Below are 26271 nucleotides of genomic sequence, written 5' to 3' on the forward strand. Positions count from 1 at the left end.
TACACATAAGGAACCCAGACATACCAGACACCTGCTGGAGATGCGGGGAGGAAGTGGGCACATTCCTTCATGTCTGGTGGTCATGCACACGGGTACAGCCATTCTGGGACACGGTCAGAGGCATCATACACAAAGTAACAGACGAGATGCTCCAGAGATCCCCGGCAGCCTTTCTCCTCCATCACACCAACATGGCCACACAGTTATACGGCAGATCCATAATACCGCGGTTGCTGAACGCAGCCAAAGCGATCATCCCTATCTATTGGAAGCAGGCAAGCATACCACCGATATCAAGATGGGTGGAGGAGGTGGACAACACCAGGAAATACGAGGATATAAAGGCAAACACCCCGAAACTCAGAGAAAGATACACCAAACGCTGGTTCCACTGGCTGAGAATAACCACATCAAACGACTTCCAACGACACCTGGCCCCGCAATAGCCGGACGTGCCGAGAAGTGGGAGAGGGTGACCGAGGGACCAAACGGGGAGCGGAGAGACGTGGCGAAGGGGGGCAGCAGCAGGGGATGGAGACACGCATAACCCCCCCCCCCTCCCAAACCACACTACCTACCCCCCCTACTGACACCAGACCAGACCCGCGAACGCACCACACAAGACGGACACGGAAGCAAATCTAGACTGAGAGCTAAACAGGACACCCCCGCTCAACACAGCGGATGGGAGACACCGTACGAACGACACAACCCCACATAATGCCAGAAAGACCCCCACCCGACGTACGTACACGAACTACCGAGACACAGAGAGGGACACCAATGTAAGCCGCCCAGGGGAGGAAAAAGCACACAGGGAACAGAAACCTAACACTTCACAACGATACACACACACACACACACACACTCAACTACGGCCCGTCGAACCTAACAAAGAGAGGTACCAGAATACGGGACCGGGCACCACTCACCGAACACCAATAGGCACAAGACCTCGGCTTAGCCAAATAGGGAACAGCACACGGGAACCGAATCAGCCGCACAGATAGACGCACCACAATAGATTGCCAACCAGGACTGAAGCAGCCACCCTTAGCGGCGGAGATATCAATTCGGCTAGAGCACGCAACGACAACCAGATATCCAAACAAGCTATAACGAAGCAGAATCTAGAGTCCCGCAGCGCCCAGAGCACACAACTTACCAATACACTCATAGCCGTAGGTAGGGCAACATAGCCAGACACACACACAAACTACACCTAATACAAGAACGAACGTGATTAGGGTATAGCCAAACACGACCACAACACGACAAGAGACATAAGGCAATGGATACTCAGCAGCACGGGAAACATACCAAAACATGCACTGGAGCAACACATTACACGGTAAAAAGTTTTAAATATGCCCCTCAGAGGAAAAGGCACTGGGTAGATACACTCTGCCAAAGATCACCAGAGTAGACAAGACAATGGTGCGCCACAAGCACTAACAGGGTCAAGTGCGAACAACTGACCAAACATAAACAAACTGTATTACACCAACATGAACCAGCTGGCCTCTGCGTAGGCGACGTAATGCACAACGACATATGCACCGAATATATGCGCCCCTGCGTGGGCAACCCATGCTTACTCGTACACGAAGAGGCCACACGCACATATGCTACGGCAACAATAAGTATACAAAAATCTAAAACACACAGCCGTAAAACTAATCTGAGTGCATAGACCAGTTGACAATTTCAACCAAAATGTTATGTCATGTTATAAAGGCTAAGACTAATTCGCTTCTGCGTAAGCGACAAACTGTTTACACATTTATTCACCAATGCTTATGCCCCTGCGTGGGCAAATATTTGCTTTACTAAGACTCAGTTCGATATATGCGTTTATATTGTGACAACAATAAAAATATTCAAAACAAAATTCAAAAAAACTGCACTTTCACTGACAATATCATCGCTGTGATAGGTTTTACAGTTTTCAAAACACTAATATTTGTGTTCCGTGAAGTCTCCCGAGTAAAACAGTACTCCCATGTACAGGTTTTAGGGTGTCATAGAAAGTTACAGGGTTAAACACAGTGCTAGCAAATTATTCTCTGGAGTTTCAACCTGGGTTGTCAGGCATGTCCCTCAAATTGAAATCATTAAAATTACTTAATTAGGTAAAAATATTACATAAATATGCAAGTAGAATTTTAATATATATATACATATTTATATATTTGACGTCTCCGTGTATATTTATGAAATTATTTATGTAATTATGTATATGGACATATGTATATTTTGTATTATATTTATTTATACATAGATATATATATCATTACATTCTAAGTGTATTTTGATATAAATATATATAAATATCAAAACACTGAATAAAATTACATATATCATTTTTTTTAACTAAAAATAATTTTTACTTTTTTATTTTTTGTATTAACATTATTTATAATAATATATACTCAATATATATCGTTATTATATATATTGTATATATACGTGTGTAATTTAAATAGAAGTGTATTTTTATATGAATATACATATAAATATAAAAATACACTTAGATTGACATTATGTATATAAGATATCTATATGATATCTATATATCTATATGATAGATATATCTATATATATCTATATGATAGATATATCTATATCTATGATATATATATATATATATATATATATCTATATCTATATGATAGATAGATATATATATATCTCTATATCTATATGATAGATACATACCGTATATACTCGAGTATAAGCCGACCCGAATATAAGCCGAGGCCCCTAATTTTACCCAAAAAAACTGGGAAAACTTATTGACTCGAGTATAAGACTAGGGTGGAAAATGCAGCAGCTACTGGTAAATTTCTAAATAAAATTAGATCCTAAAAAAATTATATTAATTTAATATTTATTTACAGTGTGTGTATATAATGAATGCAGTGTGTGTGTATGAATGCAGTGTGTGTATGCAGTGTGTATATAATGAATGGAGTGCAGTGCGTGTATATGAGTGCAGTGTGTGTATGAGTGCAGTGTGTGTATAATGAATGCAGTGCAGTGTGTGTATGAGTGCAGTGTGTATGCAGTGTGTATATAATGAATGCAGTGCAGTGTGTATATCATGAATGCAGTGTGTATGTATGAGTGCAGTGTGTATATAATGAATGGAGTGCAGTGTGTGTATATGAGTGCAGTGTGTATGCAGTGTGTATATAATGAATGCAGTGCAGTGTGTGTATATGAGTGCAGTGTGTATATAATGAATGCAGTGCATGTATGAGTGCAGTGTGAATGCAGTGTGTGTATGTGTGTATGTATGAATGTATGAATGCAGTGTGTGTATATAATGAATGCAGTGCAGTGTGTGTATGAGTGTGTGTATGAATGCAGTGTGTGTGAGTGCAGAGCATTGGTGGGGGTGGGCATTTTATTAATTATTATTATTTACTTATTATTGTGATATATATTTTTTTTAATGTTGTTATTATTTTTTTTTATTATTATTATTTTTTTTTTATGATTATTATTTTTATTTATTTTTTCGTCCCCCCTCCCTGCTTGTTAGCTGGCCAGGGAGGGGGGCTCTCACTCCCTGGTGGTCCAGTGGATGGGCTGTAGGTAAGTTACAGCTTCCTGACAGCCCCTGGTCCTTGTCTGTATTATGGCAATGAAAATTGCCATAATACAGACAACTGACTCGAGTATAAGACGAGTGAGTGGTTTTTCAGCACAAAAAATGTGCTGAAAAACTCGTCTTATACTCAAGTATATACGGTATATCTATCTCTCTCTCTATATCTATATATCTCTCTCTCTATATCTATATCTATATATCTATATATCTATATCTATATATCTATATATCTATATATCTATATATCTATATATCTATATATATATATATATATATATATATATATATATATATATATATATATATATATATATATACACACAGGACATAGGAAGAGCACTCCAGAGGTCTTATTCAAAGGTATTTATTCGGTGAGAAAATCAATCGACGTTTCGACCATACGGTCTTTATCAAGATATAAAAACAAGTGAAACAGTGACTGTGGAGTATGGATCATTATTTAATGTGCAGTTTGCAATATATATGTGTATCATATGGTGTGGCGCATACATATATATATATAGATATATATATATATGTATATATATATATTTAATACTAATGTACATTTGGTTGTATGAAATACTGACTGAATGACTATTGACTGAAATAGGCTTCTTAACTTAGCTTAGATTTGAAAACGTTACACTTTCAATGACATTTCCACAAGGCTAAAGTTAAATTAGAACAAACACATGTGCTGTCAGTCAAATGTATACAAAACTCGTCGTAAGCTAATTACAGGCAAGAGCCTTCTAGAGAATATTCCACAAACACATGTGCTGTCAGTTAAATGTATACAAAAACACTTCGTAAGCTAACTACAAGCTCGAGCCATTTAGGGAATATCCCAAACTTAGATATGCAATACATTACATCATGTAACAAGTTAGAAAACCTTTTTGGGAAAATCACACAGGTGGGGGCTGCTTTATAGAGGACAAAATGCCTATTTAACTGAAGGAGAAAGGATAGGATGTTGTCATTCAACCATTATTCCATTCTCACTTGCACGCAGAGCATCATACACAAGGACATATGCTGTAATACTTTGGTAAGATTAATTATTTACTGACTATTTTTGCATTCTGTTACATTCATCCAATACACTTTTATCTTATATTTATTTGAGTCATTGTTTCATTTATTACAATATTTTTACAGTGCCTTTTTGGGTCTTCAGACACTGAATTATTTTAGTGATAAATCAAAATTATCATCTAGAATGGTTAAGGAAAACAGTATTTATAAGTAATTTGGGAACGGAAGGGTCTACTCCGTATATAGCTATAGATTGCATAAAGACACGCTAAGCTTAGAATGACCCGGAGTGACCTTTTGTCGGTAAAGGTCCACATCATACCTGAAGCGAGCCATAACTATCAAAATTGAAGTATCACCGAAACCGACAGTGACAATATATAGCCAAACCAATAAAAGGCATGATCACTAACCTGAAAAAGCTGTGTATCCCCAAGCCATGTGTGAACGCCAGTGTGTGATTATGAGTAAAACCGGAGTGATCCTGTCGGTGACTGATGACGTCACAGGAGTGCGACCGGAAGTAATCGTGTGAGTGTATCTAGGTAACCTAGGTTACCAATCCGTGAATACCCAACTGAGCAGATATGTGAAATAGTAATTAAAGAGATATGGATCAAGTATTAGACTGCTAATGATACTGGATATTTCTAACTAGATATATAATGTGTATACATTGGCTAATCTTATAACGGAAGAGGTTCCAGAGCGAGATAGCAAGCGATGAAGATGATGTATAATAATAAACGGAGGATGGAATAGAAAAGATCAGAAATATGTATAGCCTGAGAGTTGAGAAGTGTGTAATGCAACAAAGAAGTAGTAAATAGACTGGTGAGTGAGAGCTGAAAGGTGTGGTGTGTGTATGAAAAAATGACGTGGCCAAAAGCAAAAAAGTGACATCGGAATCTCAAAAAACAAAAAAACGTGACAAGCAATGAATAAATGACAGAGAGAGTGTAAATGGGTGAGATAATCTAATAGGAAGCCACAGAGTGAGCGAAATATATACAAAGATATATATGTGAATAAAAGGGGAGTGTGAGGGAGCGGACAGGAGCTGCTGTGAAGGTAAGTTACAGCTCTGCCAGCCCCCCTCTCCCCCAGTCTGTATTATGGCAATGAAAATTGACATAATACAGACACTCACTCAAGTATAAGACGAGTGGGAGTTTTTCAGCACAAAAAATGTGCTGAAAAACTCGTCTTATACTCGAGTATATACGGTAAATATACATGTAGAATTTTAATACATATACATATATATGTATTTAAATTCTACGTGTATACTAATGTAATCTTTTATGTAATTATATGTATTTATCTATATATATATATAATATATGTGTGTGTATATATATATATATGTATATATATATATGTAACGTCATACAAAGTGTATTTTAATATTAATATAAGTATATATATATTAGCATTAAAATACACTTAGAATGACGTTACATATATATAATATGTATATATATTATATATATAATAGATCTACATATATATATACGTATAATTAAAATAATAAATAAAATAATAAAATAAATAACATATTGAAACAAAATTTAATATAAATTATATATTCATATGTAATTTCATTCTAACTGTATTTTGTTATTAATATATATATATAGGTAACAAAATACACTTAGAATGACATTCTATATATATCTATCTATATATAATACAAATAACCGCAAATATATATATATATATATATATATATATATATATATATATATATATATATATAGAAAAAAGTGTACAATACCTTGCACTCAGGCTGCCAGTGGATTCCAAAATTGTCAAAAAAAACGGGTGCAATACCAGGGCTGTATATATATATAAAAATATTTTAAATTTATTTTTACACTTGTTTAATTTATTTTTTTATACTTTCCCACCAGCAGGGGGACTCTCTGATATTTTAGACAGCCCCCCTGCTGGCAGATCCATAGCCAGCTATAGGGGGCCATGTGATCGCTCTTTGAGAGTGATCACTTGGTCCACGGGGGCCTGATTTGCCGTGGAAGGGCTGCCTGGGCAGCCCCCCAGAAGAGGATCGCGGCGGAGGTAAGTAAATCTCACCTCCTGGGGCTCAAAGCCGTTACGCCGTAACGGCGTTAACGGGGTAACAGATAGAACGGCTTAACACCAGGGGACTTAACACACTTTTCTATTTATTTAACACAGGTGCTGCCAGACTGGAGAGGAGTATCTCAACAGATCAATGTGCAAAGATAGATCTTGGCACAGAAAGTCTCGACCTTAGCAGAGTATATTAAAGACAAGGGTAAATAACGTTTTGGCTCAATTATTGAGCCAAAATTTTGCTTACCTTGTTCCTTAATAAACTCTGCTAATGATGAAACTTTGTGTGACCAGACCTCTGCTTAAGGATTATATAAAATGTAAATTTTTACAATAAACATTCATTTTCTAAAATTGAAGAACTTCATTATTTACCTTGAATCACCATCTGGATCCTCTGCATTATCACCAGTACTGTTGAAAGCATAATAGCTTCTTGGATTATCTAACAAAAAATGTGCAGCAACATAAGTTTTCATAATCATAAACATTTGTCTTTGGAAAAAAAAAAAAAAAAAAAAAAAAGGGCAAAACCAAAGAAATATACAAAACATTTACCAATTACTTTAAATTCTGACATAGGATTAGTGTAAAGGTTAGTGTACAGCTGATTAAGCACAGTCAAAGAGAAACCAATTACTTGTCACTTTTTTTTATCCAACAGCAGCAAAGATCACTTTGGACTATTGTATACAATGTATAAAATTAAGGGAGCGCAATCACTAAGTGAAAAAAAATTCACAAACAATTCACAATTCAACAGTAAACAATTCACCTAAGACCCCTAAAGAAAAAGGTTGGACTATAGTCAACAATAAGAAAAGGAGAAATACACCAGTTGTAAAATCAGGGGTTTCAACATCACAACCTATTACCCATGTAGCAAAGAACTTCACTTCTAATAAGTTCACAATTCTGAACTCTAAAGAGGAAGGGAGACTGAATCAACCAAACAATTTTAACAGAGGAGGAGGATTTTTTAGGACTAAAACAAATGTTCCTAAATCACCAATTAGCCAAGCCAAGAGAAAAAGAATGTTAATGACAAAAAGACCTCTCAAAGGGGATGTAGAGGAGGGAGAAGAATGTAGAAAAGAAAAAAGAATAAAATGGTAAAAAAACGGTAGGAATTTTTAATTTGGCCAATATTCCTTTAACATTAGATCACATAAACGTTTTGGCAGTTTCTCTAGGGGGTCCCTTTTCTTCCTATGATTCACATCATATACTTTAACTCCCAAAGTCTCACCTGTTTCAATAGGCAACAAGAAGAAGGATGGTTTGAGCATACCCAACACACATGCCCCTTCCCAGTCCTGTGGTAACTCCGAATAGGCCTTCTTACCACAGATCCAGTAAAAATTTGCTGGGGCTTTCCAACTAGATGTAATAAATAAATCAAACCACACGTCCTTTAAATTGGCATATCTTGCAAACGGGTTGGGTGGTTCTGAGACATTTGAAGCTGACCACCAGGTTGTATTCTTTGAACTATCATCATAAGCTTTTTGCCCTAGACAAGTTAGTTCTCCTACAGATGTATTTTATTCCCTTTCTTGCTATGCAAACATAACCTATGATGGAGGTCTTTAATCGCCACTCAGATTTACTTCTAACACTCATTTGATAGTCGGCTTGTGAAGATATTATTTGCCTCAGAACCGGACATTACCTCCTTTGCTTCCCAGGGCCATTGGTCTCCCATGTTAGTACCTCCACATACATAGCAGTTGGTCACATTAAGACTACCAGCAATACTTTCAGCTAAATCTATAAACAGGTTTTTAGCATTATGGGGGATCTTATTATCTACACTCATCTCTTCATAAAAATAATGGAAAACCTGATGAGTTTGGGATGCTACGGTATCGGTCTCTATCCCTATAAATAATATTGTCCCAGGATTTAAACCCGTCCCATATATCTGAAACTCAAATAAGTTACCGAACCTATCTAAAAATTGTTCAGGATTATTTATAAGTATATGGACTGGGTTACATTCCATAGACTTACAATATGGTTTGGTAGGCAACTTAGTAACAATCATATCCTTATCTGCTGTCTGTCCCCAAGTTGCCCACCCCACACAAGACCAATATGGGCAATAATTATAATCCTTATCTGAGCATTTTGGACTTACATACTTGTTTTTACTACTGGGACAAATATATTTATCGTTAGACCCATACGTTCTCTCCCACTTAAGATCCCCACATACATTCCACGGCTTTCTACCACTTGATATCGCTTTACATGCATCAAATAGCAGGACACCTGAAGAATGTATGGTTTCTAATACAGTTTTATTTATTAGGATCCCCTGTGGATCTCCATACCTGAGGGTCAACCAAATTGTACGGGGTTGATACTCCGGATTGAAGCACTTGGGTTCTCCTACTCCTAAATGGCAAACACTATATTCTTGTATATACACTCATATTGTGAATGCCAAATTAGGGTCTGGGAAATATGATTACCTGTTTTAGTATTTAGTCTTAATGCAAACCTCACAGCTAGGAGTGTCAGTACCTCTACCTTCCTGAATATAAAAAGACACAAAAATACACAATATCAAAAACACTTCTTTCGACGTCTTCATCCTCAGTCTTCGTCCGTGCGATGGCACCTCAGCTTCCAGGATGTAAGGGCTGCAGGGAATGGAGTTCTGCTCTTCTTCACAGAGGTCCCTTCGAGACACCCTGGCTATGACACGTGGGTGAGTGGTCAGGCTTTATTATGGCCGTCAAAACACTCACTTACTAATCTCTTTAAAAACAATTGTAATCCCAATATCTCCTCGTCACTCCGACTGAATCGTGCGCTTTAACCGGATCTTGCAGGGATTCTCTGGATCTGGTGTAGCTTGCCAAGAACCTGCTGCTGCTGGTTTAACCCTGGAGTGATGAATCCACGGAGTCACTTCAGCCACCTTTATTGCTGTAGGGGTAGACAAAAGAACAACATAAGGACCCCTCCACTTAGGCCCTAACGTTATACTGTTCCACTCTTTAATCCACACTTGATCTCCTGGATGATAGCTATGAACAGGGGGATACATATTCACAGGTAATCTATCTTGTACCCATTTCTGTACCTCCTCCATAGTTTTACCCAACTCTACAACCTGCTGCCGAGTAATTCCTTCTCCCAACTGACTCAAATCCCCCCTTAAGTTACCAAGTACGGGAGGTGGACACCCATACATGATTTCAAAAGGTGAGAGACCCATCCTTCTGGTAGGTGTACTACGAATACGTAACAGAGCTATAGGCAAAAGAACATTCCACTTAAGCCGAGTTTCTTGACACATCTTTGCCAACTGGTTCTTTATAGTTCTATTCATTCTACCTACTTTACCAGAGCTCTGAGGTCTATATGCCGTATGAAGCTTCCACTTAATACCAAGCATATGAGTCAGTTGTTGTAGGCACTGGTGAACAAAGGCTGGACCATTATCCGATCCTATAGAGCATGGTAGTCCATATCGGGGTATTATTTCTCGCAGCAGGAATCGTACAACTTCTCCTGCTTTCTCTGTACGAGTAGGACATGCTTCTACCCAGCCTGAATAGGTGCACACAACTACTAGTAGGTAGTGATGTCCACCGGATTTAGGCATTACTGTATAGTCTATTTGAAGATCGGACATAGGGAGTCCCCTCATATACTGGACTCCCGGTGGTTTACTGGTCCTTGCCTTGCATTATTCTTAGCACATATTACACATCTTCGTACAATGGCTTGAGTCAAGTTGGACAATCTTGGTATGTAGAAATGTTTTCTGAGAGATTCTTCCATACTCTCTCTTCCAGAATGTGTCCCGTTGTGATAGTTCTGGACAATTTCTACAGCTAGTGATGCTGGAATGACTATTCTTCCATCTTCTAACTGATACCATTTGTTCTCCAGGTACTTTCCAGTTTCAGTCTTTAACCACTCTTCTTCTTGAGCTGTATAAACTGGAGTCCATTGAGACAGTGGAGTCGGTATAAGAGCAGCTATATGTTCCACATATTCCTGTCTTCCTGATTCAGCGGCACGCTTAGCTGCATTATCTGCCATCCGGTTTCCTTTGGTTACATCACCATCTCCTTTCAGATGCGCCCGACAATGTATAATACCAAATTCTTTCGGTTCCCATACGGCTTCCAGTAGTTGTAATATCTCAGCTGCGTACTTGATTTCTTTACCCTCTGAATTCAATAGTCCTCTTTCTTTATACAAAGCTCCGTGAGCATGAGTGGTTAAAAACGCATACTTGGAGTCCGTGTAGATGTTCACTCTTAAACCTTCAGCCAATTGTAACGCTCGTGTTAGTGCAATTAGTTCTGCCTTCTGTGCCGATGTTCCTTTTGACAGTGGCCGAGCTTCTATCACCTTGTCTATAGTTGTTACTGCATATCCTGCATAGCGAATCCCTTCTTTCACATAACTACTGCCGTCCATATAGTACTGGACATCAGGGTTCTGGATGGGAAAGTCACGAAGATCTGGTCTACTTGAAAATACTTCATCCATCACCTCCAGGCAATCGTGTTGACTTTCAGTAGGTTGCGGCAAAAGGGTAGCTGGATTTAAGGTATTGACAGTCTCTAAATGCACTCTTGGGTTTTCACACAACATAGCTTGATACTTAGTCATGCGGCTGTTACTAAACCATAGATTGCATTTATAGTCTAGCAACGTTTGTACTGTGTGCGGGACTCGCACATAGAGTTCTTGACCCAGGGCGGCGGCAGCTACGGCTCTTAGACAAGGTGGAAGACCACTGGCCACTGCATCCAGTTGTTTGGACATATATGCAACAGGTCTTTGCCATGATCCCAAGTACTGTGTTAATACTCCCACAGCCATTCTTCCCTGCTCGTGTACATATAAGTAGAATGGACGTGTGTGATCAGGTAGACCTAATGCTGGGGCACTAATCAAAGCCTTCTTCACATCTTCAAATGCCTTTTGCTGTTCAGGGGTCCATAGGAAGGGATCGTGTTCTGTACCTTTTATAGCTGCATAAAGAGGTTTCGCCAATATCGCATAACTGGGAATCCATATCCTACAGAAGCCTGCTGCCCCCAAGAACTCCCGCACTTGTCTTCTATTCTTGGGTATTGGTATTTGGCATACAGCTTCTTTTCTCTCTGGCCCCATTATTCTTTGACCTTCAGAGATATGGAATCCCAGATACTTGACAGTTGGCTGACACAACTGAGTTTTCTTCCTGGACACCTTGTATCCTGCCTCCCAGAGAATGTGTAGTAGATCATGTGTTGCTTGCTGACATATTTCTCTTGTAACTGCGGCTATCAACAAATCATCTACATATTGTAATAGTACACACTCTCCTGGGATGGACTCGAAATCCAGTAAGTCTTGACTTAAAGCTGATCCAAATAGGGTAGGTGAATTTTTAAACCCTTGGGGCAGTCTTGTCCAAGTCATCTGGCATTTCGAGCCCGTTACAGCATTTTCCCATTGGAAAGCGAAGATACACTGACTTTCTGCAGCAATTCGAAGGCAAAAGAAGGCATCATTGAGGTCTAAGACTGTAAAATAGGTAGCCCCGCCCGGAATTAAAGCAAGCAGGTTATATGGATTGGGCACAACTGGATGTATACTTACGACCGCATCATTGACTGCTCTCAAGTCCTGCACAGGGCGATACTCATCTGTACCGGGCTTTTGAACAGGCAGCAATGGGGTGTTCCAGGGGGAAGTACAGAATTTTAGGATACCATACCGTATGAACTTATCCAGATACGATTGTATATTCTTCTTGGACTTTTGTGGGATATGATATTGCCGTAAGCTCACTGGATAGACCCCAAGTTTCAGTTCGATTCGAATTGGTGGAATATTGCGAGCAAGTCCTGGTGGGTTGTTCTCTGCCCAAACTCCTGGTATATTGAACAAGGATTCATCACTTTTAGGGTTTTGGTTAGTCAACGCTGTATAAAGTCGCCACACTTCTTCCTTTGGTACAGATAATGTCATTATACCTGAAGGTCCATTAAACTTTAAAGATGTTGTTCCATTTGGTAGAAACGTTATCTGCGCTTGTAGTTTCGACAGCAAATCACGTCCTAGCAGTTGGACTGGACATTCAGGCATATAAAGGAATTGATGTTTCACTATGTGGCCTCCCAATGTACAGAGTCGACTTTTAAGAACCGGTTTTGCAGCACTTCTTCCAGTTGCTCCTATTACGGTGATAGTTCTGCCAGATGGAGGAGCAACTAGGTCAGTCACCACCGAATGTTCAGCACCAGTATCGATCATGAATGCACTCCTTTTTCCCCCTATTGTTACATCGACCATAGGCTCCGCTCGGCCAAGGGGGATGGAGCCCGGTCGGTATCAATAGTCCTCCATGACCGTGTCAGCCAATCCTACAAAGTCCCTATCTTCTCTATCGCGGGATCTCTGCGCTGCTGGATAATACCTGTCTTCTCTAACACTTCCTCTATTGCTACCATTACTCCCTCCGGGACCTCCTCTACCTCTCGCTCTGCCTCTATAATTACCATATCCTGCCCTGGGTCTGACTCTCTCATACTGTTCCCTTCGCGGACACTCACTTCTCCAATGCCTTTCTTCCCTACAGTATGCGCACTGATTCCTACTCAGGGGTTCCCCATTCAACTTACTATCGCTTCTATCCGTTCCCCTATATACTTCCTTTTCCCTTCTGTCTACGCCTGCGATCGCAACCGCTAGCATATCTGCCTTTTTACGCATCTTGCGCTCTTCCTCTTTCTTCGTCTCTGTTTCCCTGTTCATATGCACTTTATTCGCTACCTCCATTAGTTGGGTTATGGACATCCCTACAAACCCTTCTAACTTTTGTAGCTTGCGCTTTATATCTCCATAGGCTTGGCTGACAAAGGCAGAGTTAACCATCCGGGAATTCTCAAGGGCCTCCGGATTAAAGGGGGTATACAAGCGGTATGCCTCCAATAATCGGTCATAAAAGACACTGGGCGATTCATCACTTTTCTGTAACACCTCAGCCGTCTTCGACATATTAATCGCTTTTTTCCCTCCGGCTTTCATGCCAGCAATAATAGCGTCTCTATAAGCTTTTAAATGAACCATGTCTGCGCCATTGACATTCCACTCTGGATCGGTATTCGGATAATGAGTTGCGGCCCATGCTGCTGGGTTGGCTTGATTTCGTGCACGGGCCTCTTCTTCCAGCGCTATAATTGCCGCTTGATTTATCCTAGTCCTTTCCTCGTTATTATATAATGTCATTAATAATTGCTGGCAATCAGCCCAAGTGGGATTGTGTGTCTGGACTATCGAGGTAAACAAGTCCGTCATGGCTTGAGGCTTTTCGGTGTAAGAGGAGTTATGGTTCTTCCAATTAAAGAGATCGGTAGTTGTGAAAGGGACATAGACAAAGACTGGGTCAGCGTATTGTATCTGGCCGTCATCGTTAAGGTGTGTCGAACCAGGAGTCAATCGAAGTGGCATTTGATAATGTCGGGGTTGGAGGGTACCGGTCAGTTGTCGGGTTAGTATGGGGCTTCGTTGAGGTGCGTCAGTTAGGGGTTCCAGTCGAGGGGTAGTAAGGCATGGGGATGGGGAAGCTTTACTATGGGGAAGGTTGGTGAATAAAATATTCCGGGCCGGGCTAGGGGGAGCCTGACCGGAAGCTAGATATGGCGCCAAATCAGGATATGTGGGGTTAACGGAAGTAGGTACCGGAAGGGGAGGTTTTGAAACAAGGGGGCTGGATTCTGAGCTGGAGGAGGAAATAGGTGGGGACAATGGGGCAAGGGGTGGAGTGTTTCCAGCAGCACCTCCTCTTCCTCTTCCTGTGGAGGAGGAGTAAGGGGGCGGCATAAGGATCTCAGACTCAGGGGGCGTGTCCAAAATGGGCCCTAGTGGACAAGCGAGTCCTGGCAACCATGAGGCGACATTGCTCCTCGTGGCATACTCGGATCCATTTTGGCAAGTCATTTACGGCCTGCCTCCAACAATCAATAAATGGAAACTGGCCGTAAAGTTCAGGCCTACCTGATACAGCCACGTGTACACGCTGTACCAGATTAGGATCCAAACTGCCACGTGGCGGCCATGCAGCAACCAAAGTAGGCCATTCCCTACTACACAATGTAATCAGACGTGCTGGAAACATTTTTACCCCAAAATCACATTTAGTGTATCCCTTTTTAAAATTCTTTATCATACATCCTAAGGGATCCAAAATCATCTAATCTGACGCGCCCATACTTAACAATGGAGCGTCGTTTCCAACAGATACTATACAAACACTATCAACGGTCACACCCGTTCCCTCGGCAACAGCACCACGTCGTACAGTTACTAAGTGAAACGCACACAACAAAACACTCAGGGAATTCCCGTACACACACAGCTGTTACACCAGTCACTAAGTAACTAATACTGTGCCCTTTGGCGAAACTATACAGTCACCCACGCTATAATTCCCTATATTTGAATTACCCGTCTAACATACCCCAGTAACATCGTCTTTACAAACAGTAGTTACAGTACGGTTAGCATAGGTTAAAGTACAATTTAAAGTCACAGTACAATTAGTAGTGGTTATGGTGTTAGACATGCAATATAGACGACAATTATTGGTACTTATTTACAGTGTCAGTAATTATACATGGTTATGGTACCGTGCGCTATAATACAATTACACACTATTCACACTCTCGCTAGACAGCAGAGCTCACGCTATCTAGCAAGATATACACGCTACTAAAACAATCTTTAACACATACAATTCCCAACTAATCTATTGGCCAGTACCTTGATGGACTACCTAAAACTATCTACATCCGTTTTGGTTAGCCACACTGCCCAAGCACCACATATAGCGAACTAGAGGGCGGAATTTACAACAGCACCCTTTTAGTCTATCTACTCTATCAAAAATCTAGTGGGTTCCAAATTTACACGCCTTCCCACTTAGCCAAGATAGGTTGAGATCTAGCGGACCGAATTTACACAGATGCCGCTTAGTCTCCCGGTCCCTCCGACCTAGCGAACAAAATATACACCCTAGAACGCTAGTCTAGACAAGACACCGGTGTCCGGCTAGGGCTATTTACACAGAACCCCGCCTGACTCCAAACCAAATCAAACGGTCTTACTAAAGAGCGTTCAATTGATCGGTGCGCCTTCGCTCCTTCCCTCCACTGGAGGGGGCAGATTCCAAATAACCCCTTATGGGCCTACCGCACAATCGGTATCCAATACCCCTAGTGGGTCCGCCGTCTAAAACAGCGGTCGTCTTACCTCCTCGTTCCTGAATCTGAGTTCACACTCATCGACGGGGACACCCCAACACTTACCACGTAGAGGCTGATGATCTCCTGGACAACAGACCAGTGGCGCCGAGACAAAGGGAGGTCCACGCAGAAGTTCAGGGGTGCAGCCGTAGAGAACGTGGGCAAAGGTAGACCGTCTCACGCCTCTGCTTCTCAGCTACCGTTGAACGATGAGCTTCCCGGCCAATGCACCAAATGATACCGGAGAAACTGACGGAAGCCAAGCACAGAGAGATGGACACAGGTTTCTTCAGGAATGAAGAGATTCTTTATTCGGTTCACCGATCGGGACTCAGAGGGACTAATGTCACCAAAATACAACAAGTTCTGAGCCCCGGACAATAGTGTAGGCTCCTTATATAGGCATGTAACTCCTCCCATAATAAGCTCCACCCACACACTCTCTTAACCAATCAAAACAAATAAGAACTAACTTCCTGTTCGACCGCATGGCTTGCCCAGCACAATGGAGGAGGGGAATACTACATCCGGTATTCTCGCACATGCTCCGTACACTACTGATTGTATCTTTGCCACGTGCAACCAACCGACCAATACACCAGTATATGCACGTACACATGCCACGTGGTAATCTCGGCCTACTAAATTTATTTTTACCGAGATTCCACCACAATACCACAACTTAACCATACAAGAAAAAAGGGCATTAAAGGACCACTATAGTGCCAAGAAAACAGACTCGTTTTCCTGGCACTATAGTGCCCTGAGGGTGCCCCCATCCTCAGGGTCCGACTCCAGTGGCACTAAAGTGGGAGGAAGGGGTTAATCCCTTACCCTTTTTTTCCAGCGCCGCGCTCCCTCGGCGCTGGGACTCTCCTCCCTCTACTTCCATCCCCGGCTGAATGCGCATGCGCGGCAAGAGCCGCGCGCGCGCATTCAGCCAGTCTCATAGGAGAGCATTCTCAATGAAAATCACAGTGAGAAGCGCGGAAGCACCTCTAGCGGCGGTCAATAAGACAGCCACTAGAGGCTGGAATAACCCATAGGTAAACATAGCAGTTGTTTACAGCAAGAAGGGTTAAACCTAGCTGGACCTGGCACCCAGACCACTTCATTAAAGGGACACTGTAGTCACCTGAACAACTTTAGCTTAATGAAGCAGTTTTGGTGTATAGAACATGCCCCTGCAGCCTCACTGCTCAATCCTCTGCCATTTAGGAGTTCAATCCCTTTGTTTATGAACCCTAGTCACACCTCCCTGCATGTGACTTGCACAGCCTTCCATAAACACTTCCTTTAAAGAGAGCCCTATTTAGGCTTTCTTTATTGCAAGTTCTGTTTAATTCAGATTTGCTTATCCCCTGCTATGTTAATAGCTTGCTAGGCCCTCCTGTATGTGATTAAAGTTCAATTTAGAGATTGAGATACAATTATTTAAGGTAAATTCTGTTTGAAAGTGAAACCTGTTTTTTTTTTCATGCAGGCTCTGTCAATCGTAGCCAGGGGAGGTGTGGCTAGGGCTGCATAAACAGAAACAAAGTGATTTAACTCCTAAATGACAGAGAATTGAGCAGTGAAATTGCAGGGGAAGGATCTATACACTAAAACTGCTTTATTTAACTAAAGTAATTTAGGTGACTATAGTGTTCCTTTAAGCTGAAGTGGTCCTTTAAATGAACTAGGTTAAAACAAGGACATAGTAATTAAACCTGCTGACAAGGGCGAGGGAATTGTGATCATGACGGTTGAATATTATGAAAAAGAATCTTTAAAGATGATACAACTTATTCAGTACTAAAAAAGATCCCACCCCAGAGTTTAAAACCAGTTTAACTACTCTTCTAGATAGGGGAAAGTCATTGGGAATTTTGAATAAAAAAAAAAAAAAAAAAAAAAAATAAGATTTTGTTATAAACCTGCACCCCAGAAAACCGGTCCTATTTCCTCCCCAAGATCCATAAAAATTTGTTAGAACCCCCAGGAAGACCAATCATTTCAGGGATTGGATCTTTAACTTCAAACTTATCCCAATACATTGTTAAATGTACAAAATCTTATCTAAGAGACAGTAGTGAACTACTCAAATTAATAGAAGGAATAACATGGAAAGACAATTACTTGCTGGTCACTTGTGACGTGACGCCACGCTATACAGTGATCCAACACTATGGGATTAAAAGCGATTAGATACATTTTATATAAAGATCACAATCTACAGATGGAACAGGTAGAATTTATAATAGAATGTATAAGCTTTATCCTTAGCCATAATTTTTTTCTGGCATGGAAACTAGGTGTACCTACAGGTGACAGGTACGGCTATGGGGACTAGGTTCGCACCCAGTTATGCAAACCTTTTTATATCCTATTGGGAAGATTGATCTATATGGACAGGTCATCCTTAGGTTGCGAACCTAGTCCTCTATAAACGTTACATTGACGATTGCTTCTTTATATGGGAAGGGGAGGAGCAAGAATTGCTGTACTTTTTGAAATATATGAATAAATAGTTGTCCTTTACATCTCAACACTGTCAAAATAAGGTTGAATGTTTAGATCTAGTTCTGTATGTGGAGGAGAAAATGCTGAAATCCAAAACTTTTTTTTTAAATTGGTTGATATTAACAGTTTTATTTTGAGTTCTAGTTGTCACTACCCACCATGGCTTACGAATGTACCTTATGGACAGTTTAAACAAATTAAAAGAAACTGTACAGAACACGTGGTATGTAAACAACAACTAGAAAAAGTAAAACAGTTTGTAGATAAAAAAAAAATATATAATATAGATCTTTTAGAGGACTCTATTACAAGGGTACATGCTCTAGATCAGTGTTTCCCAACCCAGTCCTCAAGGCACACCTACCAGTCCAGGATTTAAGGATTACCCAGTTTTGTCTAAGGTGTTTTTAGAAAAAAAAGAAAAAACACCTTAGACACAACTGGGCCACCCCACCCCTAAATCCTGGACTGGTAGGTGTGCCTTGAGGACTGGGTTGGGAAACACTGCTCTAGATAGAAATATACTTTTAAATCCAACAAAAAAATGCAGTTCCAGATGGGAATTCATTTAATTGTCCAATTATTTTTAATTATAGTAGTCAATCAAAACTTGTAAAGAAAAGTATAAACCAACATTGGCATCTCTTGAAACAGGATCTCCATTTATCGGCACTTTTACCAGATAAACCAAAAATAGTTTTTAGAGGTGCCCCCACAATTAAAACTAAATTAGTTCAGAGTTTTAGACCACAAAAACCAGAGACACACTTTTTAAATTCACAAAAAGGTTTTTTTTTTTTTTTTTTTTTTTTTTTTTTAAGTAGCTCTAATGTATCCGTGGTAGCTCTAATGTATGCAAAATAACAGGTCCTTCCTATGGAAGAATCTCTAGTTTTTATTCTTTCGTAACTAAAGAGAAATTTGACATAAAGGAATGCATTACATGTCACTCGAAACTAATTATTTACCTACTAAGTTGCCCCTGTGGGCTACAGTACGTGGGGCAAACTAAAAGGCTGTTAATAGTAAGGTTGAATTAACATGTATACAATATTAAAAGAAGGTTTGAAAAACACTCTGTATCTAAACAAGGGTGTTTGAGTTACTGTGGGATTAAAAGGGTTACTATCCCATGGAGAGGTGGTGAATTGGTTAAAAAATTACTGTACCAAGAAATGTTATGGATTTTTAGGCTAAAAACGGATGCCTACAGGGATGAATGCTGAATTAGAACTGGCAGATATCCGATAATGGAGATAAATATAGGCTCTCTATTTTTTTTTTTTTTTTAAATATATGTTAAACATATCATTATTCTTTTAAGAATATATCTAATGTTATTTAAATATTAACATACTACTATTAGACATAATGAGGTGTAGATATTAACTTGTGGAGGGACACAACACATTAATTATATCTAAGATCTATATAGGCACACAATATTTTAGTTTGTGCATGTGGTTTTTTTTTTATATATATGTACGGAGTCTTTAAAGTATATTACTAATTTGTTTTTGCCAAGTCTATATTTACACTGATATGAAGTTTAAAATGAATATGTTTCTTATACGAATAATGATGCTCTTATATGTTTACATCTACAAAGTACTTGCATATATATATTTTTTTATGGAAAATATTTACTAATTTTATGATATACAAAAGAAACAGGAGCACTTTTACTGGAGAGAAAAATCGTTTTTTATAACCTGGCACTTTAAAAATGGACTAATGTGAGGGGCGGGGCCTGACCGCAGAGCCGAGCGGTCGACATCCTTGTGGGCTCCTGCATGACTCCGCTGTTTAACCGGTTTCCCCGACCCAAGCGTGACTTAAGCGGGCCGACAGAGCCAGCAAACGATGGGGAATGCCGAGAGGAACAGAATGTTACCCTTCAAGCGGCGAAACGAGACTTTTATGCCCGACGACCATAGGAGGCCTAGTCAGCAGGCGGGAGCAGGAGAGACGGCCGCTCTCCCCCCGCCAAGACTGAGGGCTTCACTGCGAAAGGACCCTTGCCCCCCCCCCCCCGGACCGGTGGGGGTCATCCCGGTCCTCCAGCATAGGAAACATACCTCTGGGACACAGAGCCGGGCCATGCCGCCATGACAGCACCACGAGGCCTGGCCTGGCCAAGATGGCCGCCGACAGAGCGGTCCCTCTGCAACAACAGAGAGAAGAGGACTGGGCGGCGGCATTCAAGGCCAAGTTCGACGCAATCTGCCAGCGCTTCTGGGACCGAATCGAGGCTGGGTGCCCACGTCCTGTAAGGGTGCCTGCCTCACCGGCAACGAACCGACGCACACCCCTAACCACTCAGAAGGGTCACCCCCGTCAGCACAACCACCACTCACCCCAACCACCGCGCAAGCGGAAAAAAAACACGGAGACCAGGTGGATAAAGCGAAGACCGGGGGCACCCAGCATGAATCTGCCACACAAAAGCCGGGCACAGGCATCACAGAAAAAGGTGAGAGACTCTTGCAGACCGCCCATCACAAAGGGGGGCCCCAACAGACCGCAACCTCTAGGGCTCCACCGCCAAACTAAACCCCTGCCGACATCATCCGCCAACCGCACAGCCAGCCCCATTGGAACGGACCTGAAGGGCAGAGACACTCGTCCACCGGGTACACACCTGGTAAGAAACAACTCCTTACCACAACCAGGACCGGAGAAAACACGGCTGACTAGCACCTACAGGGACAAGACTCATCCCCGGCTGCTGATGCCTCTGAATACACTAGGGTGCACTAATACTCTACCTGTAAGCACAGGGTTCCTGCTCAACCCCAAGCTGGAGAGGTCGGTTCACCAGGTGGGCATAGGCTGAAGGGGCCCACTTAAAGGGACATTATCACCGCTGGCAACGACCCACAACCCGGACACCCACCTCGCACTATGTGTTCCTATTGAACATAATATTGTCTGTCACTATCGTGTTATTATGATTAAAGCTGTTATACTAGGATTAGCATTGTAACGGAATGCAGTATATTAGTACACGATATCCGTTGGTATCTTCAGGAAATCCACAGTCAGAGTAGAAAGCACGGCAATATCCCCAACCCTCCCAATAACCGGACGAAACACAGTTTGGGAGTCAACTCACTGGCTTTATTCACAGCTGGCATATTTATACAGTTCCCCATGCAAGGGGTTTCCATACAGTAAATCCAGGGGATTTCTCCCATCATGCAATGTGACTTTCCCAGCAGGTATTGCTGCACGAGAAGGATACTCCCACTAAAATGGACGATTAAGTGGATTATCCCCTCGTGCAGCAAAACTGACATTTTACTTTAAAATACATATTTCACACAATATTCGGTACTTTGGAGTAACCGAACGTTCGGTAGATAGCTGGGTCGAAGCGCATACTTTGTGAGAATACCGCTCTGATCCCAGCTGAATTAACCGAACGCCGCACAAAATACATTTAAACATTGAAGTTAGTTTAAAAGTACCGAATAAGTATGGGGAACATAATGTACCGAACGCGGAACTCCCGAACGCTCTGGAAGTCCAGCGGTGTTCGGATCATTGAGTAGCCGTTTTCAGTTCCAGGCTCTCGACGACCGAACACCGCTGCAGAGACAAAGGATCCAAGATGGCCGACCGCCGCATGGTCGGTAGCGGAACGACGGCCACCTAGGAGAGCCCTTAATTACCGATTGCAACAATGTTACAATCGGTTAATTGGTGCCACACGACCTGTGAATTTGTGGTCGACCTGGGGAGCCCGCATTCGTACGGCGAACGGCCAGGATAGCCGTGTTTCGTCGTACTAATGCTTTGTATGCTGGCAGCGGACGGCTGCCAGCATGCGAACGGCCATAATACAACACATATACATTTAACGGTACACAATATGCAGTCAGCCTACGGACAACCTGTAATGAATATAGTTCAGAAGTGGCTAGGTTTGCCACAAGCATGTTAGCTCAGCATATTAGCTCAGCATATTAGCTCAGCATATTAGCAGATTAGCCCAGCATATCTTCGGACAGTGGCATGTCTCTGGATCCCTAAGCATACTAACATACCCAGTAAGCGAACGTCACTAACTTACTCTCAATACCGTGCCTGCTTTAGAACATGCCGTAGCCTGTTCCTTCTACACGTTTCCCATTTCATGTACCTAGCATGCATTATAAGCGCAGGGATTGCTACACCTGCTCATATAGAAATATTAACATTGAACCTGCCCAACATGTACCTCAAACGTTGACCTTAGCATTCTTGTGATTACTTAACATGGTAGGCAGCAATAGATGGTCAGACTAGCCTGTTTAGCATATGCTGTGACACTCTAACCACGTAAACATAGGCACTGGGATCAACCTGCTATGCAGGACTCTAATCGAGACTAATGTAATGTACCCTACAATGCAGCGAATTACCTAAGCCTGTATATCATATGTTAACCTTTATACATTCTTGATGTTACTCAAAATGTCTATCCTACCGTCCGTAGCCACTAGCTTGATTGAAACTAATGTTATAGACATCTACACCTAGCCTGTTCCTGTTTTCTTTAAAAAAAAAAATTGTGCTGTCAATGAATGCCATGGAACTGTATATTCTTTGTTATATCATCGGCCTGTATCTGCTGTCGTGGCAATACACGCGTTTGTAATTCTAAGCACTACAAAAATAAAGAATTAAAAAAAAAAAAATGGACTAATGTGAACCTATATAAGACTGACTTATGGAGCCACGCACTATCTTAAAAAATCCTGGGTTATTAGGGCGAAACACGTTGAAGTGCTTACGGCTTCTGTTTGAAAAAGGTGAATACGAAGGGATTGCCGATACTGGTACGGATAGTTGGCATCTCTCCAAAAGCAACTGTCAGCTGCAGAGCAGGGAGATTTACGTCTGACCGAGAGGATCATAAGGACGGGCGGTAACATCTATTCCATTCATATAAACCCATGCTTGTTTGTGGTGTCTTGGCAACAAGTACCACCATTTGTCTATATAAGGGTTCCCTTTGGGGGGGGGAGGGGTTAAACTATTTTAATAATTAAAACAGTGTTGCACTATGAGGATCTTTTGTGTATCTTTTTAAGGTCCCATCTGTTGCGATATATATATATATATATATATATATATATATATAGTATCCCATGGCTGTGGATTTTACTGATGTGGTGAGATTAACCCCTCCAATACGAAAGGACACTAGGACAATATTATACATTTGTTTGAGGAAGAACGCATATTGACCAAATAATTGTGGAAAATATTTAGGTTTTGTATATAACTAACCGACATTTCAATGCAATAAGTGGTTATTTTTCCCCACGATTACTTCTAGGATGCCCAGCACATAATTGTGGACTCCTCTGATATAGCGCTAACACGATATCAATCAACACTTTGGATTAATGCTGCTTTTATTAGGGTGCAGTGATTGGCTTCAGGGCTGAAGTAATATTGTGCAAAAAGAAACAGTGAGCAGCTATGCAAAGGGGAAAAAGTAGTAAGATGGGAAGAGATAAAATTGTTACTGAAAATAGTTACATTGGAGACAATGGGAACAGTATCTGTTTATTTGTGCAAGGCTTTAAAAGGGACACTATAAGCACCCAGACCACTTCTCATTCATTGATTCATTAATTCTGTGGTCTCTGTGTTTTGTCCCTTTTGTACCTAGTGCTGCAATGTTCCAGAGAAATGCAATGTTTACATTGCAGCTCTAAGTCTGCCCTCAGTGGCTGTACCAGACAGCCACTAGAAGCCTTCCTGAATCAAAAACAGACTTTTGTATTCCTGGCACTACAGTATCCCTTTAAAACCAGCTTCTCATTTTTTTACACATTTGGTATATTATTACTATTTTAATATATTTGCGTACAACTTTAATTTCTAGGTTAAAATAGCAAAAGGAATTCCCTTGGGGGAAAAAAAAGCACTAGATTGTACTCTCAGTTGCCTTTGGCTTTAACTCATTCTAAACTTAGAGCAAATACTTTCAGGCACATTCAGCATCCAACAAACAAAAGCAAGTTTTGGTGCTCAGTTTGTAGGGCATACCAGAAGACACGAGCAATAAGCAACAGAGATAACACTGCAGTAATATATAAATAAGAAGGAAGGAAAAAAAAAAAGAAAGAAAATGGAATATTTGCATTGCATATGCTGCTGTTATTCAATAGTTTTCTCTGTGGAATTCTGAATGTCCAGGAAGTCAGGATGAATTGTCACTTTGCAGGTTTTGATTTTACATTAATGATTTGGTGTCCTTTTTCCCCTTTGTTTTTATTTTTGAAATAATTTTGAATTATTGAAATTCACCTTAGTAATACATAAGAAAAAAAACAAGTAGGAACCACCTTTTCTGAGGAGTACATGATATTTAATGGAACATTATAGGGTCAGGGTCACAAACATGACCACTTGCACCCGTCCCCTTCCCCCTCCCACCTTAGCCCCTTTATATCCAGTGTCACGCGGGTCTGCCGGTGCTGGCAATGCCCCCGATTCGCCTCCTTGGTGACATAAGATTTTTTTTATTTTTAGCCAAAATGTACATAACTTTTTTTTTCTCCACTTCGTATAATGAACGGGAGATAGTGAAGCTCTCAGCCTATCACTTCTGCAAAGTCAGAGACTTTACAAGTTGCTGGGCCACTATATGCACTCTTGGTGCAGTGTCCCTGTCCCTTAACACTGCAATGTAAAACATTGAATCAGTATTTTCCTATGGGTAAGGGATAAGACACACACAGCGCATGAGGTTCCCAGATGGCCATAATGTTGCGTGAGTTGGTGTCCGATCCAGTGCCTTGTAACCTTGCCACTGAAATCAGGTAGGTGAAAGAAGGTTTTTTGTTCAACAATTGGATCAAAATGATAAAAATATATTTCATGTTTATTTACCTGTCTTTGATGAGCATGGTTCTGGATCTCTCTGGAATGGATATCGGAAAAGCAACTTATTGCCTCTACTTCCTGAACTTACCAGAATTACACTGATGGGGCTACCGTTTTCACCCATTGTTGTATAAAGGCATGCACCATCCTGGGAAAATGCAGCAGTGTATTAAAAGGTGGAATCATTTTGAGAATGTCACATAATAGGCAAGTACATTTGCAAAGAAAATAATACATATTCCCAACTATCATGAGTATGATGCCTCCTTTTTGATGACAAAAAGTTCTGAGAACACCAACATTTGAATAATTTTAGTCTTGTGTTATCTTTAATTTTCAGGTCTCATCCACCTAATGTGAAGTTCTCTTACTCACAGTCTTAAAACCCCTTAAGCACATGATGACAACATGCAATGAAGTGCTTTAACACCTGATGACAGCAAAGACCATCATGAATCTAAGGTACCAGCAAGGCTAGACCCCAAGTACGGAAGTCAGAGACGGGGTAGAATTAGGTTTAGAACCAAATGTGTTAAGCTGTTCACTATGGCAGCACAGAGAGTACCACATTGCAAGATAGTTTCCCTAGAAAGTAAGCAAATAGACATGTCAAAATTAGAGCAGGTCTGTTATTTGACCATAGAAGTCCCTCAACCACTTGGCACCAATAAAAAAAAAAAAAAAAAAAAACACTGCCTCAATTCTCAGATAGATTTTTGACAGATTTCCTGGTAGAGCCAAGTAGATTAAATCAGTTCTTCTGAATATGATGATTTTGCAGAATCAACCTTGCAGCAGTCATGCCTTTAATTTTAACATTCGGATGGTTTCTAGAGGTAGTTCTAGCAGCAGAGTCGAAACTGG

At 40.9% G+C, this 26271-nt stretch overlaps 1 protein-coding gene across 6 annotated transcripts in view; it reads right to left on the reverse strand.

The window, feature by feature from the left end:
- NPRL3 (NPR3 like, GATOR1 complex subunit) overlaps positions 1-26271 on the reverse strand; it is a 453622-nt gene that overhangs the window by 400564 nt on the left and 26787 nt on the right. For 2 of the 6 annotated variants that reach the window (XM_063430229.1, XM_063430228.1), the window contains exons 2-3: positions 25414-25555; positions 7130-7199 (exon numbers count right to left, since the gene is read on the reverse strand). The exons of 1 other annotated variant lie outside the window; for it this stretch is intronic. In XM_063430229.1, coding sequence (XP_063286299.1) covers positions 7130-7199; positions 25414-25531 — 188 coding nt within the window. In that variant the 5' untranslated portion in view covers positions 25532-25555. Of the gene's footprint in view, positions 1-7129; positions 7202-25413; positions 25556-26271 lie in introns of those variants that run through there. 3 more of the 6 variants (XM_063430230.1, XM_063430234.1, XM_063430233.1) reach the window with 3 other exon arrangements.

Source organism: Pelobates fuscus, chromosome 8 (assembly GCF_036172605.1).
Source record: "Pelobates fuscus isolate aPelFus1 chromosome 8, aPelFus1.pri, whole genome shotgun sequence".
Lineage (NCBI taxonomy): Eukaryota > Metazoa > Chordata > Amphibia > Anura > Pelobatidae > Pelobates > Pelobates fuscus.